The sequence below is a fragment of the Oryctolagus cuniculus genome, chromosome X, assembly GCF_051225735.1.
Source record: "Oryctolagus cuniculus isolate XC-2025 breed Fujian yellow rabbit chromosome X, ASM5122573v1, whole genome shotgun sequence".
NCBI classification, from domain to species: Eukaryota; Metazoa; Chordata; class Mammalia; order Lagomorpha; family Leporidae; genus Oryctolagus; species Oryctolagus cuniculus.
This window is the reverse complement of record NC_142888.1, coordinates 9,195,312-9,209,055: the sequence shown is the minus strand read 5'-3', so window position 1 is coordinate 9,209,055 and position 13,744 is coordinate 9,195,312. Positions and strand designations below refer to the sequence as shown.

General features: G+C 47.3%; 1 protein-coding gene and 1 long non-coding RNA gene across 3 annotated transcripts in view; one reads left to right on the top strand and one right to left on the bottom strand.

Annotated features, from left to right (window-relative positions):
• Nucleotides 1–12,236, bottom strand: part of PTCHD1 (patched domain containing 1) — a 178,460-nt gene extending 166,224 nt beyond the window's left edge. For both annotated transcript variants that reach the window (XM_089324457.1, XM_008272447.5), the window contains exon 1: nt 11,742–12,236. In XM_089324457.1, the coding sequence (XP_089180583.1) occupies nt 11,742–12,092 (351 nt within the window). In that variant the 5' untranslated portion in view covers nt 12,093–12,236. The remainder of the gene's footprint in view (nt 1–11,741) is intronic.
• A 1,097-nt stretch (nt 12,237–13,333) lies between these two features.
• LOC127484919 (uncharacterized) overlaps nt 13,334–13,744 on the top strand; it is a 48,413-nt gene continuing 48,002 nt past the window's right edge. Inside the window, exon 1 of the long non-coding RNA XR_016228109.1 lies at nt 13,334–13,712. This is a non-coding gene — a long non-coding RNA (uncharacterized LOC127484919). The remainder of the gene's footprint in view (nt 13,713–13,744) is intronic.

Genomic DNA, 13,744 nt, shown 5'->3' with positions numbered 1-13,744 from the left:
GGGACTAGAACCCGGTGTGCCGGTGCTGCAGGTGGAGGATTCGCCTATTAAGCCGCGGCACTGACTCCTGTTGCTCTTTCAGCTATAATCTACTTCTACTATATTGGAGCCTTGTTGATGTAGGAGTAAAGTATGAGAAAGGGAAATTCTATATAATCATCCAATGAAATCTCAGTCTTTTAGTAGGCCTATGCCTTGGGTCTATGATTTTCACAAGCATTTTTTCAGTGATTTATTTTTTGCCCCCTGTCTTCTCCCTTTCCTGGTTCAAGTGCTCCAAATCAATTTTCTGAATCTCTGATCCATTAACTTTCCCCCTTCAGGTAAGGCAGGAAGGCTAATGGGGATTATAGTCAGGAGGTACCCAAGATACAGTTTAGAATTGTGCTCCGGAACATCTAATCCCTTGGAGCATAGGCCTTTCTTATGGAGAATGCTGGGTGAATTTTGCAATGGTAGTATTACTGATCCTATTTTTATGGGTGAGGAACTAGAACACGCATACCTGGAAAGAGTTAAATTACTTAATCAAGTACAGATTAATACTTTACAGCCTGAAACACAGAACTTTGGGGTTCTGGAACAGTGCTTACCCCACAAAGACTAAACTGGAACTCACTGGACTTCAGCTGCTGCTCTCCTTTGCCTCTAATAGCACTGACAGCAAACAGCAGTTGAGAATGAACATTAACTTGCAAGGATGTCCTTGTGGACACCTCACCTCTGGCGAGTAACAAAGACTCTTTCCTTAGCCAAACTCTAGTCAAGCTTCTCTGAACCCTCTTCCGGATAGGCCTCAGCTTTTAGACTTCCTTGTCTATTTTTGCAACACTCAATTTTAGCAAGAATTATGTCAAGTCCATTTGGCCAGAATCCCCCACTGCCTGTTTCTGATTTCCCTGGATGTTTGACCAAATTCTCCATCTCCCTCCACCCCCAGGTGATATATGATCACCTTTGTCTACCTTCATCAAGAATCCTAGAAGGTCAGTTTAGCCAGAATTCCTCCCTTACCTCTGATGGTTCCCCTTAGAAATTTTCCATCCACTGACCACACCCTACTCCTTGGCTGTGAATTCTCACTTTTCCTTATTGTATGCAGCTGAGCCTGATCTCTCTCCCTTAGCACAAAACGTCACTGCAGCAGTCCCCATACCTACCTCAGTGGTTCCCCTGAATAAAATCTGCCTTAGCATTTCTTTAATAAGTGTTATGAATAATTCTTCTCTAACACAGCCATAGAGCTGGGGCCTGTCTCAAAAATACAGCATGGAGCTCCTATTTGTGCCTGCTGTGCCTTCTGGTTTGCTTAAGGACTTTATGCAAAGATAAAGGACAGATGACTCTGTATGGGAAGTCTTGGGTAGAAAGTAAGCCTGGTCAATAGGTATGTGGTGATAGTAGCAACAACATCCACTGTGTATGGGAGATGCTGGGTATCTCTCTTCTTCCACCTCAATGTGTTCTTTCCTCTACGCAGCCTCTTTACCCTGAGCCTGGACTCAAGCCCCTCTCTCCAAAATGCCTGCCTTGTACCGCAAACTTCACATATTCAGATTTATGTAGTAACCTTTATGTAACAGCTACAACAACGGCATCCATCAGAATGAACTGCTGAACAAATAAATTCTGTACCCTACTCTATCTATTGGCCAGATTCTACAGGGGAAAATTGCATGTTTGGAGTTAGTGCTGGCAGGTAATTACTAGGATGATTTTATAGCAGTACCCTCAAGATGTGGTCCTTGGAGCAGCAGGAGCAGCATCACTTTGGGAAACTGTTAGAAATGCGAATGCCTGAGCTCCATCCCAGACCTACTGATTGCGAAAAGCTCCAGGGCTGGAGGCCTGTCTATTCACACATGTCCTCCAGGGGCTACCTGCTCAAGGTGGGGCGCCTATAGAAGCTACTTTAGCTTATAGGGGCAATTTAGTTGTACTCAGGAGATACAAAGGTTCACAGGGCTCCTCAGGCCCACTACTGCACTGCTCTCCTCCAAGTGCGGTGCAGGAGAGCAGCACTGGCATCCCTGGGAGCTTGTTACAAGTGCAGAGTCTTAGGCCTGCTGCATCAGAATCTGCATGTTTGTAGAGGATCCCAGGGACTTCAGAAGCAGGTTCAAATGTGAGACACACTGCTATCTCCCACTTACACTGAAGTTAGTTTTGTTTGAAGAGATTAGGCAGTCCGAGAAATCTTTTTTAGTGGATTTGGAGACTAAATAGTTATATATTTCTTCTAGAACCCTATAAAAAGAAATCTGGAAAAGGGGTGGGTGGGAAGTGCACTGACCTAAATGATCAAACTAGCCAGTAGCAAAATCCCACAACCTCTCAATTTCAAACGGCCTTACAGTGATCAGTTCGCCTGGTTCTCCTGATCTCTGGTGATTATAACACTCTTCCCTTTGAAGTGCTTGCAGATCTGCTTATGTGGGCAAGATTTCCCAAGGAAACACTGTAGTCATGTAAATGAAGTGGGAGAGGAGAATTATGAATTCTCTCTCCTAAATTGCTGGAGGTTTCCTTTTTCTGGCATGCTGTGAGTAGTGAGGATAACCTTGAAAACAGAACCCACCACTTTCCAGAGCTTTTAATTCCAAAGGCGCTTCCCTGGGCAGGAGGCAAGGGTTTTCTCTGTGTGCAGAGCCCTGTCAAGCATGAAGATGGGGTTCTGAGCCTGAGAAACCACCTTGCTGAGGGGGAACGCAATGTGCCAGTCTGCGCTACGGCTCTGCCTGCCTGAGAACTGTCTGCAGCCAGAGGAGCTGCGTGCTCAGCAGTAGGATGAATGCAGTCATCTGTAATGACGCAGATGGAGTCAGTAAAGACCAGCAACTTGCCAATCTGAACGCTGAGAATGTAGACTGAGCACCCATTATTGCCAGTTGGAGCAAAGAAAAAAATGCCTGCATGTATATTTACTCAATAGGCAATACTGGCTCTGAAAGAGCTGTCCCGTGTGGGGAGATACCAGCATTTTCAAGGCAAATAGTAGTAATGATGACATGCATTACAGAAGGCTACAGTTAGCACCTTCACATCCCTTATTTCACTGTATTCTTTTGTAAAGTGGATATAGGAGATTGTATTTCACCCTTAGAACCTGTTGGTCGGCAAGTTTAGGTGACTTGCCTAAAGGTGGAACCTGTGCTTGGCTCTTCTGGCTCCAGATGCAGTGCTTCATCTACAGTAGCTGTATTGGAGTTTTGCTGTTCATGATGTGGCCTGCTGAGTAGTAGCATCAGCATCAGCATCATGTGGGTGCTTGTTAAAAATGCAGACTGGCAGGTCCTGCCTCAGACCTGCTGGATCTGAATCTAGTTTAACAAGATGCCCAGGTGATGTCTGTGTGCAGATTATCTTCATTCGGTATGACCACTTGCCTACATGTTTCACCAAAACAAGAACAAAAACAAAAGCCAACAACTCATGAAATGAAGGTAACAAGTGTCACAGTGATGTTTGAACACTTATAATGACAGCTCTAGAGCAGAGATGCATTGTTTCTTGAGGCACTGAGATGGAACTGACGAAGGAGGAGAGCCTCCTGGAAGAATGGGCAAAGGAACCACTGCCTTCAATACTGTTAAATGAACATTTCTGGTCTTTTCATTAAACTCAGAGATAGGCTGATTTTGAGCCAGGATTGTTTTTTAAAGTTCACCCTTTAGAACAATACTTTCTATAACGTCACAGTGGTGATCTCTTGAACACTGATGCTTTGGCTGTGAAAACCACTTAGTGATTTTTTAAAAGTATTTTGACATTTGCATTTGAGTATGGATATGGCCTACATTTCAAGACTTAACGTCAAGCCAAAAAGCGCATGTGTAGTGTGTTGAGCTGACTTTGCGTGTACTCACTAGCTGCAGAGTGTTGCACTCCTCCACATAGGAACAGACTGCTGAGTGGAGAGTGAGCTCAAGTTTACGCTTTCCAAGCTGCACTGAGACCAGAGGTGGTTATGTGTTTGGTTTTCTAAGAACTTCTCCTCACTAAAGTAAATGCCAGCAGATCTGGAAGCAGAATGGGAGTTTATTGCTTATCAACAACAAGTTTGAAATCAAGATTTGTCAAGGAAAAAAAAGTGAAGATAGATCTAAAGAAATCACATGGCTATGCTAGCAGGCAAAATTATATCTGAGCAAAAGAAATCAATACAGAAGGAGAGCACATTTCCCATTCCACAAACCATCAGCCAGCAACAATTTATTAAGCACTTGCTACACACGCCACATTATTCTAGACTCTAGGAGAGATTTGGCTGTTTCAGACATTGTTCCTGTCCTTGAAGAGTTCAAGATCTTGCTCAAGAGAAACTATTACATAGCAATAAGGTGAATTGCATAATGGTCTACAGCTAAGTGTTAAAGAATGTGGATACGAAGGAAAGCCAGATATATGTAAGTGAAAGAAGACATGAAACTGAGACCGCATAAAATAGGAAACTTTTGAGTTGGACCTTAAAGGAAGAAGGGTTGGAGGGCTTTTCTAGGGATGATAACAACAAAAGTAGGTGTGTGAAACTGGGGACTCTGAAATGGGGGCTTGTAGACTTTCGTGTTCATAAATGAAAGAGTGGCTGGGTGTGTGCCACTCAAATGTGGAGGTTCTACATCTAAAACCATATGTCCTGGGGGGGTGTCTAGGTCCTGTCTGGAATTATCTTTACCGGCATCCCATGATTCAGATCAAATTCAAGATATCTAAACAGTTATGTTGGGATCATTCTAAACTGTAAGCTTCATGAAGATTGCATCACAGTCATCTTGTGGAGTGAAGGGATGGATATCGTTGAAGAACCTGGGCCCTACATCTCTGGATGGCTCCAAGACCCTTAAGAAGGATGCTTTCAAGGCCCCACCCATATTCCCTCTGTTCACACTCACCCCGATACAGCAATGTCACTTACTACAAACACCTATAGTGCTCTATGTGAGGCTTTTAAAATGAAATAAAAATCTGCCTGTAGGGGCAAACACAGCATATGGAAATGCCATGAGTTTAATGCCCCCATGTGCAGCCTGATCAACCAGTGGTAGCTGTAATTGCGGAAAAAATATCCAGCTTCTTCAACCATGGATGGGATTTCTCAGATCCATATATCTCCCAAAGTTCCCCAGTGAGACTGGGCCCCAGGTGCCCAGAGTAGACACTTGCTTAATAATCCCGATTGGCTTCTACTTTGTATTTTAGTTTCCCCCTCCCTAGTCAGCATTTTCTGATAGCACCTCCCAAGAAAAATGCTTGCACTCTAACAAATCCTCATCTCAGCTGTACCTGGATGCCATGCAATAAGCCTGAAGTGGATACCTAACAACGGGGATCTTCTAAAAATTACAGAAATGATATTCTCAAGAGAATTTCTTAGAGAGCAAGATGATAAAAATAGCTTCTCCATTCCCTCATTGCCTCCTTTTGTTCAAAATATGAATTCTTAAGTTGAAGGCACGACATAATATGACATATTACTCAAGGCTTCCCATATGAAATAACAACTGATTTTGATTTCCTTTTTTTCTTGTCTTTTAAAGGGTAGAGATTACTCACCTCCCCTGCTGGTCATTAAATCAGTCTGGCAGGATTCCTCGGTAGTTCTGTGGCCTTCTGGGTATGTGGCGGAGACACAGGCAGTGCTGCAGACAGGCCTGCTTGCTGTGATGTGCTACCAAGCAGGTGACTTCAAAGGTCTGCTTTAAGCCAATCTCAAGTATCACTTGGGGCTCACACTGAGCCCCCAAAGTCAGGTACCAGATGGCACATCCCAAAGAGTCAAAGTTGATCAGCTCAATAGCATCTCATGTCTCCCTAGCTCCTGTGCCAAAGGGATGCTATAGTCTCTCCCATAGAAAACAATGTTAGCTTATTTCTCCTTCTCTTATTTATTATAAGAACTTCACAGTTGTTCTGCGAGGTATGTAGGTCCAGTGAACTTTGAGAGGATCAGTTTTGTGTTCATTTAAAAAATCTAGTCATGCTTCCCTAACTCTAATATGGCATTAAAAAGTTGGGCTTCCTCTCACAGTGTGGATTTAAGTTGAGATTTCAGTGTAACCATAGTTTGTCCCAAATGCTTACTTCCAGGGGCAAAGTAGAAGAGTGCTTCCCAAATCTAAATGAGACGAGTGGGGTGGACATTCGAAATACTAGTTACAGAAATGGAATGTGCTTAAAGGTCAGGCAACCCTGGAGTGAAGTTGCACTTTGATTATTTGGATACACCTCCTATGAAATGAAAGGAGAATGAAAAACTATCTCAGCCTCTTCCTAATTTTCTCCTGGTGCAAAAATGAAGTGTCAAAGGCAACTGACTGGCCCAGCAAGTACACAAGTATTGCCCTTTCCAGCCAGGACTGAATCTTTTCTAAGAGCATCTGCCACTTGGATAACTCACAAAAAGGACTGGACTGCCCAAGGCATCGTAGAAGCTGTCATCAGACAAAACACCCTGAGATGCTAAGAGTAGATTCCAGCCTCAGTGTCTGCAGCGATGACCTTTAACATGCCTTCCAAACCCCAGGTTCTTTGATTCCATGTTCCTTGGATGCAGGCTTTTTTTTTTTTTTTTTTTTTTTTTTTTTTTTTTTTTTTTTGCCATTTTATGCTCAGAAAAGCAGAGCAGCTGGAATAGGCAACAAAGTGCTGCCTCCTACCTCCTCAACAGGTCATCACTCACAGTAGGGTCTTACACAGTGGCCTAAGTGGGCAAATGCTACAGATTGAGGCTTTCGGTGTGCTGATAATTGGCACTCTACTAACTGACAAGCCTCAAAGGCCAGTGTCAACTTAGCAGCTTTGCCGTTCAAGCAGTTAGATTGCATTTAGTTTCTTGGGTTCCTCTAGAGTGGGTGGAATTTAGACCACAAAGGACAGAGCTAGGGGAGACAGCAAGATAACTGCCACTTGGAAAAGATTACGCTGGAAAATCTGGTCTCTGCCCAATTGCCCAAGAGAGCATTACCTCAGAAGTCATAGTATCTGTCCTCAAAATTTAAGATTTTTGGATAGGAACTTCTCTTTGGCCTTTTTTCATTTTACATAATCAGTATAGCTGAAATAAATCCTAATGAGAAAGAAAAGAAACACAAAGGAGGCACTGTTGACATTTAGGGCCAGATCATTCTTTGATGTGAGGGCTGTGCGGTACATTAAGGGATATTTAGCAGCATCCTCAGCCTCTACCCACTAGATACCAGTAGCACCCCGTACCCCAGTCGGGACAACCGAATAGCCCCCAGGCATTGCCAAATGTCCCCTGGAGGGCACAGTCACACCACGTCGAGAACTACTGCCTTCTAGATTATTTTAACTCCTGAAATTATTCCAGTATTGGAATTTCAAAGTACAACATAGGAACTTCTTATGTAAAGGGCCAGAAAGCAAGTATTTTAGGCTTTGCAAGCCGGGTGAATCTCTGCTACATAGTCTTCTTTGTGTTTCTTTTGCTTACAATGTTTTAAAAAAGCAGAAACTTATTATAAGGTAAAAATGTAGACTGAAATTTGCCAATCCTTAGATTGTAGAGGAAGAAATAATGGTGACTCCCATAATGGTGGAAAGTGTTGAGACAGTATTTGGAAAAACTGAGATCTCTATCCAGCTACCTGGTCTTCCTAACCTTGGGCTAACAGTTACGCTATCCTTAGAAAACTTAAATTAAATAACTCCAGGTTAAGTTCTATTAATCTTGTTTCTAACTTATGTTTATTGGGGATGTGTCCTTCCCTTGGTTTGAAATAAAATATGAGATTCCTCTGAAGAAGAGGACATTGTACATAGGAAATGTCCCTATGTAATTGCAACACTGAAATATGTTGTGTTAGGACTTCAGAGGTTATCAAAGAAGGGCAAATGGTTATCTTAGAAAAAGAGAAGCCTAGAAACTGCCTGTAAAGTTTTAAAAATATCATTTTGAAAAAACTTTCAAAGTACTTTTGGTGGAATTTTCTTCGCCTGTCACATAAATGTCTGCTTGACTACTGTCTTCTAGGGACTGTGTAATCCCTTAGATTTGAATCCACCTGGAGCCCGATCATGTCCATCACTCAAACAGGAAACACTTTTGTTCAGTCATCCAGAGATTTTTCCAGGATTCTTTCTATCTTTGTATATTGGTAATTGCTCATATGTTATGCTTTGGACATTTTCAGGTTTTTTTTTTTTTTGGTGGATTTTCAATGATACCAGATAGAATCAGTCAAGAAAATTTCCTTATTATCCATTTACCACTGTTAGAACAATAGTATAAATTGGGATATAAGACACTGGTCAAATATACTTCACATGGGTAACAACAATGTACACTTTAACTCATTCAAATAGTTTATCATACGAAAAGGCAGTGAATGATAGTGAAAAGAGCACTGGGCTTAGAGATCAAAACCTGGATCCCAGCAGTGGTTCGGTCCTTGTCTTTTTTCTATGGACTAGTCAGTTAGCTTCTAAGGAGTTTTCTTATCTGTAAAATGGGATAACAGCACCTCTCCCAGTTTAGGGTTTTTAAACATACTCTATGTTTATTACCTATAATGTGGTGTAAAGTTGATATTCCCATAAGGACTGGTCTAAGCTGATTATTCTCTCTATATGGGTGATTCTGGAATAAATTAAGTATTAGTCATATCCTGGATCAATTATCTATGGGACCTTCTTGATACTTCATTTTAATTGATTACAAAGAGACATCTGTACAAGCTGATGACACCCTACTTTTAAATTTGTACCAAGATGAGTATCATAGGTTTTCTGTTAAGAATATAATGAGCTAAATTTAATTTTCTAGTAAAATAAAGAAATCAATGGTTGAGCCTTGACCAGCACTGTTAGGTTCTACCCTCTTTTGCCGCAAATTACATCTTTTTCTTGTAGCCCTTACTGCTAGGGAGAGTCACCCCTTATGGTTTGGAGTCATATTCTGTGCTGCCAAATTTGAGTATGTTGATCATGTCACTTGAACAAATTTGAAAACATTCTTTCAAACCAAATGAGTGGGATTTTCAAATGTAGATTTTTTTCTATGATACTCTGAATTACATTTTTAAAAAGGGAAAACGTGTCTTCTCGTATTTTGTTATCATACCCTCCCAGTCTATTTTTGGTCAGCAACCAGCTGCACTAGTATTCCAAGAAGGATCTCCTTCATTGAACAGGTACAACCCCAAAACATAATGAGGAAAGAAACATCATGCTTGAAGCTCACCCTGTAAAACCCTGCCAGTTACTTCCTCCACTTTGGTAGTGGGGCCTGAGAAAGCCTCCAACCCTTCTTTTGCTCTGGCCACTTCACTTGGAATGTGATGCGTCCAAACAGGCCAGGACTGTTTTTTGTTGTGTACAGTGTTCGCTGGTGGTGCTATCCTTGATGCCAGCAACGGAGTATCAGAATGACACTAATAATGGCAATAACTGTGACTCTTGCACTCTTAACACCTTTTGTAAAGGATAAGTCATCATGTCTCTAAATGGAGGAAAAGAAATAAGTGCTCACTCCCACACTTTACATTACCATGACTACTGAACGGCCATTTCCCTGTCTCCCCGCTCCCTACCTACCAAAAATAAGGGTTGGATGAAGAAAGAAACAATGAATATATCATTTTAAATCTCAGGCCATTCCCTAGGTTTCATAAATCAGGGTTTTTATAAGCTGTATGGACTCATGCGGCCAGAGAGCTATCAGCTAGAAATGAGTTCTGACCACTAGTCAGCTTGGTTTTGATTTTACCCAGACACTTCCAGCTTGAAAAACTATCCCATTTCTCAAAACAATCCACTGACTCTCCCACTTGTCCTTTAGACATGGAGGCAAAGCCAGCCTTCCTCTCTCCAGTCCTAACCTTCTCTTATAATACTCGTTTCTGTCCTAAACTGATCAAAATCAAAGCGGGGGAGAAAGAATACAGTTGCAAAGAGATCTGATGTGCCTGTTGATGTCTCATTAACCTTGAGAGTGAATGGAACCGCGACTGCCCATCACAGTGATGCCTTGTTAGGGGAGAAAAAGCCAATGGAAAGACTGCCTTGGACAAAAATACAAAGAGAAACATCATTTGGTAGATCATCTACCAAAAAGCAGGGCATTTCCAACCGTCTGGCCTGACTAAATCTCTAGTTTCCTTAACATGGTGATGAATCCACTGCATGTTTTCACGGGAAAGCACTGGAAGCAGCATTATCTGTGTGTCAAAATATGTACACTGGAATACTGAAAAAAAAAACCACTTGGATGTTGGAAGTACAATCATGAGAAAAACATCTCAGGATTAACATGAAGAAAATTCTGCAATGTGTGACTGAATATACGTGATGATCTGAGTGCCATTAAAATGTCCATGAGCCACTCGGTGTGGGAAGGTCCTAATTCCACTGAGCCCCCAGGCAGGTTCCCCTCAGTACTAATCTTGTTCATTGATAACCTGTCCACAGAGGAAGGGAAATAATAGAGGGAAATTAGCTTGTCTCTAGGGATAAACTGTTACTTATGGAGGAAAAAACAAGAGTTCCCCTGGTTCACGGGTGGACGCTTCTTACAATAGGTAAACTAGACATCTAACTGGAGTCTGCTGCCATATCTGGACCAAAGACCCACACAAACCCAGCACCTCCCATTCCTCCACACCGGGGTCCCAGCTGAGGCTGGTTCCCTTCTGCCCTCCGGGAGGAGAACCTTAAGTAAACAAGCCCACATCCCCACCAGCCATTTAGATGGAACCTTCTCACCTATTTTTGCTTTTCCCTCCTGCAGTCTCGGCTGTTCACATCTCTAGTCCTCACTCTTCTGCTTTTCTTAGGAACTTCCTGAAACTTACTGCCATTAACCTCACTTTCCATATCAGATTCCCACCTCCTGCTGATGGCACAAGCGGATTCCAAGAGTGTCACCCTCTAACCGGCTGCTGTTTCCTGTTCTTTTCCGGGCTACACAAACCAGGCTTCTGTTCTCACCCTTCGGGCTCTGCCCCTCACCCCTAAGCTCAAATGCACCCAAATAAAAGTGGATGGATTTGTTCCCTCTTTGCCCAAAGAAGTTTTTGCATTTCTCAGAGAGGAACTACCGTGCAAGATGAAATAACTGCGAATTTCAAACCTCATCTCCTACCCTAAAAGGCAGAGATGGCCACCTCGCTCCGGGGAAGTCGGCAGCAAGTCAGCCCCCAGTCCTCCCCAGGCGCCCCAGTTCTTTCTGGCTGGTTGGGAGGCGGTTTCCTCGCCATCCCGCCTCCCATTCCTCAGCCCCTTCCCAACCTCCCTCCCCCAAGCAGCCTTTCTCCAAGCACTCGGCGGCCCCAGGAGGGGAGAAAAAAAACGGGGAGTGGAGAGGTGTCTTGGAATCTCCCCCAAGTACGGTATTTTGTTCTCAAGTACCAAGACTTTCTAGAATGTCTTCTCTTGTTCTACTCCTTCCTTGGCCCAGTTACCCCAAAGCCTCCCCACCCCCAAGCCCACTGCGACCAAAACAAGCGCACCGACCACAGCACCGCGGCCGCCGCCGCCCCAACTGTTGCAGCAGCTGCGGGGTGGCGGTGGAGGCGGCGCGGGCAGGGCCGGGCCCGGACCCGGACCCGGAGGAAACCTGGGAGGCTCGGGGTGGCCACCCAGGGGCACGCAGTGCAGGGAAGCTCCTGCGGCAGCCTCCTGGGATAGGACTAGCGGCGCTCTCAGCCGGGACCCCCGCGCTCACCCAGCCTGGCCGCGAAAGGGACACGGGCGGAGGCTGCCCGCACCCGCCCCCCTCTCACCTTTAAGATCAGGTCGGTGTGATGCTGGTCCAGCATGTTGGCTTTCTGGAAGGAGGTGACGATGACCCGGCCGTAGCGCCCGGGAGTCTGCAGGTCCGAGTAGAGCCGGTGCTTGGAGCGGTTGACCGGGAAGAGGCTGTTGACGAGGTTGCGCTCGATCTTGGCCAGGCTGTGCTGGGGCGCCAGCAGGTGCTCCACGCTCTCCTCGACCTGGTATCGGCTGAAGCTGGCGCCGAGCAGGATGGAGATGAGCACCGGCGCCGAGGCGAAGAAGACCGGGTGACTGGCAATGAAGTGGCCGAGCCGGGAGAAACACGTCCTCAAGCCCCTGTGCAGAACCTGCCGCAGCATCCTAGAGCAGAGCGGGCGCGGGAGGAGGGCGAGGCGCACGCTCGGCGCGGGCTCGGGCGGCGGCGGCGGCGGCGGCGGCGGCGGCGGCGGTGGTGGCGCCCGCGGCGGCGACGGCGGCGGCGGCGGCGGCGGCGGAGGCGAGACCCTGAGCTCTCCCGAAGCCGGGGCACCACCATCGGGGAGTCCCGCGCCGCGCCTCGGGAGGGTCCCCTCGGGCTGGAGACACGCCCTCCTGCCCGCGGCCGCGCCCACCCGGAGAGCCCCCCAGCTTGGCGGCCTCCGCGCCGCCCCCACCCCGCCCTACTCCCTGCGCCCTCCCCACCCGCCGCCGCCTCCCGGCCGGAGGGTCTCCTCGCGGCGCGGGCGCGTCCCTTCTCAGCGCGGCCGGGGCCCCGGGCAGCCCCCACGGCGCGTCATGACCCCACTCACCCGACCCCCAAGGCCAACGACAGGGTGGCGGGGGAGCGGCGGCGCTATCGCCTGGAGACTATGCGCGCCAGCCCTGGAACACGAGGACGGAGAATTTCAGGCTACACCCAGTCCCCTCCCCTCCCTCTGCTCCCCTCCCCCGGCCCGGCCCGGCCCGGCCCGCGCCGCTCGCCCTCCTCTCCCCTGCCCTCCTCCGGGGAGACCCAGAAATAAATAAAGAAATCGCCCCGATTTTCCAAACAAAAAAAGTAAAGAGTTCTCGCGGAGCGGACGAGGGGCGGGGGGTTTGTCGGGCAGACCCGCTCCTAGCCGAGTCTACCCAGAGGCGGAAGGGAGCAGGCTGAAGACTGCGTGCGCCCCGCTCTCGCCAGGCTCAGGTGGTGGCGCGCACTGGCTGGTGCCGAGAGGGGGTGGGGAGCGAAGACGCTCGAACGTGGAAATCACGCCTCCTCCCAAGTAAGAGCCATTTAAGATAGCCCCAACACTGCAGCTTCAGCGGGACCGTGGGATTGGGGTGCGCCGGGAGCACGTCTACCCGAAATGTGCCCGTGGAGAATTGTTCTCTCGCACCCGAATGCAAGGTCCTTCCAGAGTGGATTGGGGCTGGGCAGTGTTGCCCTGCGTCCCCCAACCTTTTCACAAGTCCCCCAGTAATAAAAGTGCTGATAATGACAGACACTTGGTGGAACCAGCCGTCGCCAGGGCTCCCGGGCTCCCGACTCTCCGCCCAGCAGCCGCCGCCGCCGCCTCCGCCTCCTCCTCCTCCTCCTCCTCCTCCTCCTCTCTCTGTCGTCACTGGCAGGTCTGGGGGACCTGGTGCGGCGGGGCTGACGCGGGTGCCCCTGCGGGCGTAGAGTGTTTGAGAAAGGCTAGTCAGGGAGTCAGTAGCGTTAACCCCCTTCTCTCCGCCCTCTCCTACATATGCGAGACTGTGAAAGTGGGGAGAACCTTATCTCAAACCCGAGAGATACAGGTTTCCGAGCGTGCCGAGCCGCAGGGGGCGCGGGGGAGCCCGGGGGGCGCCGACGGCTGGGCAAAGTTGGGCGTGTGCTTGTACGCGCCAGCCGTGAGCTAGCAGGCAGCCACTCTGGTTCCCCTCGCACTCCCCCTCCGGAGAATTCCCCGAGAAGGCGGGCGCCGGCTTTGGGCCCGGGATAGACCTGCGGCGGCGGCGGGAACGGCCACGCACAGGTACAATTTAGTGCGTTTGGTTGCGCGCTCTA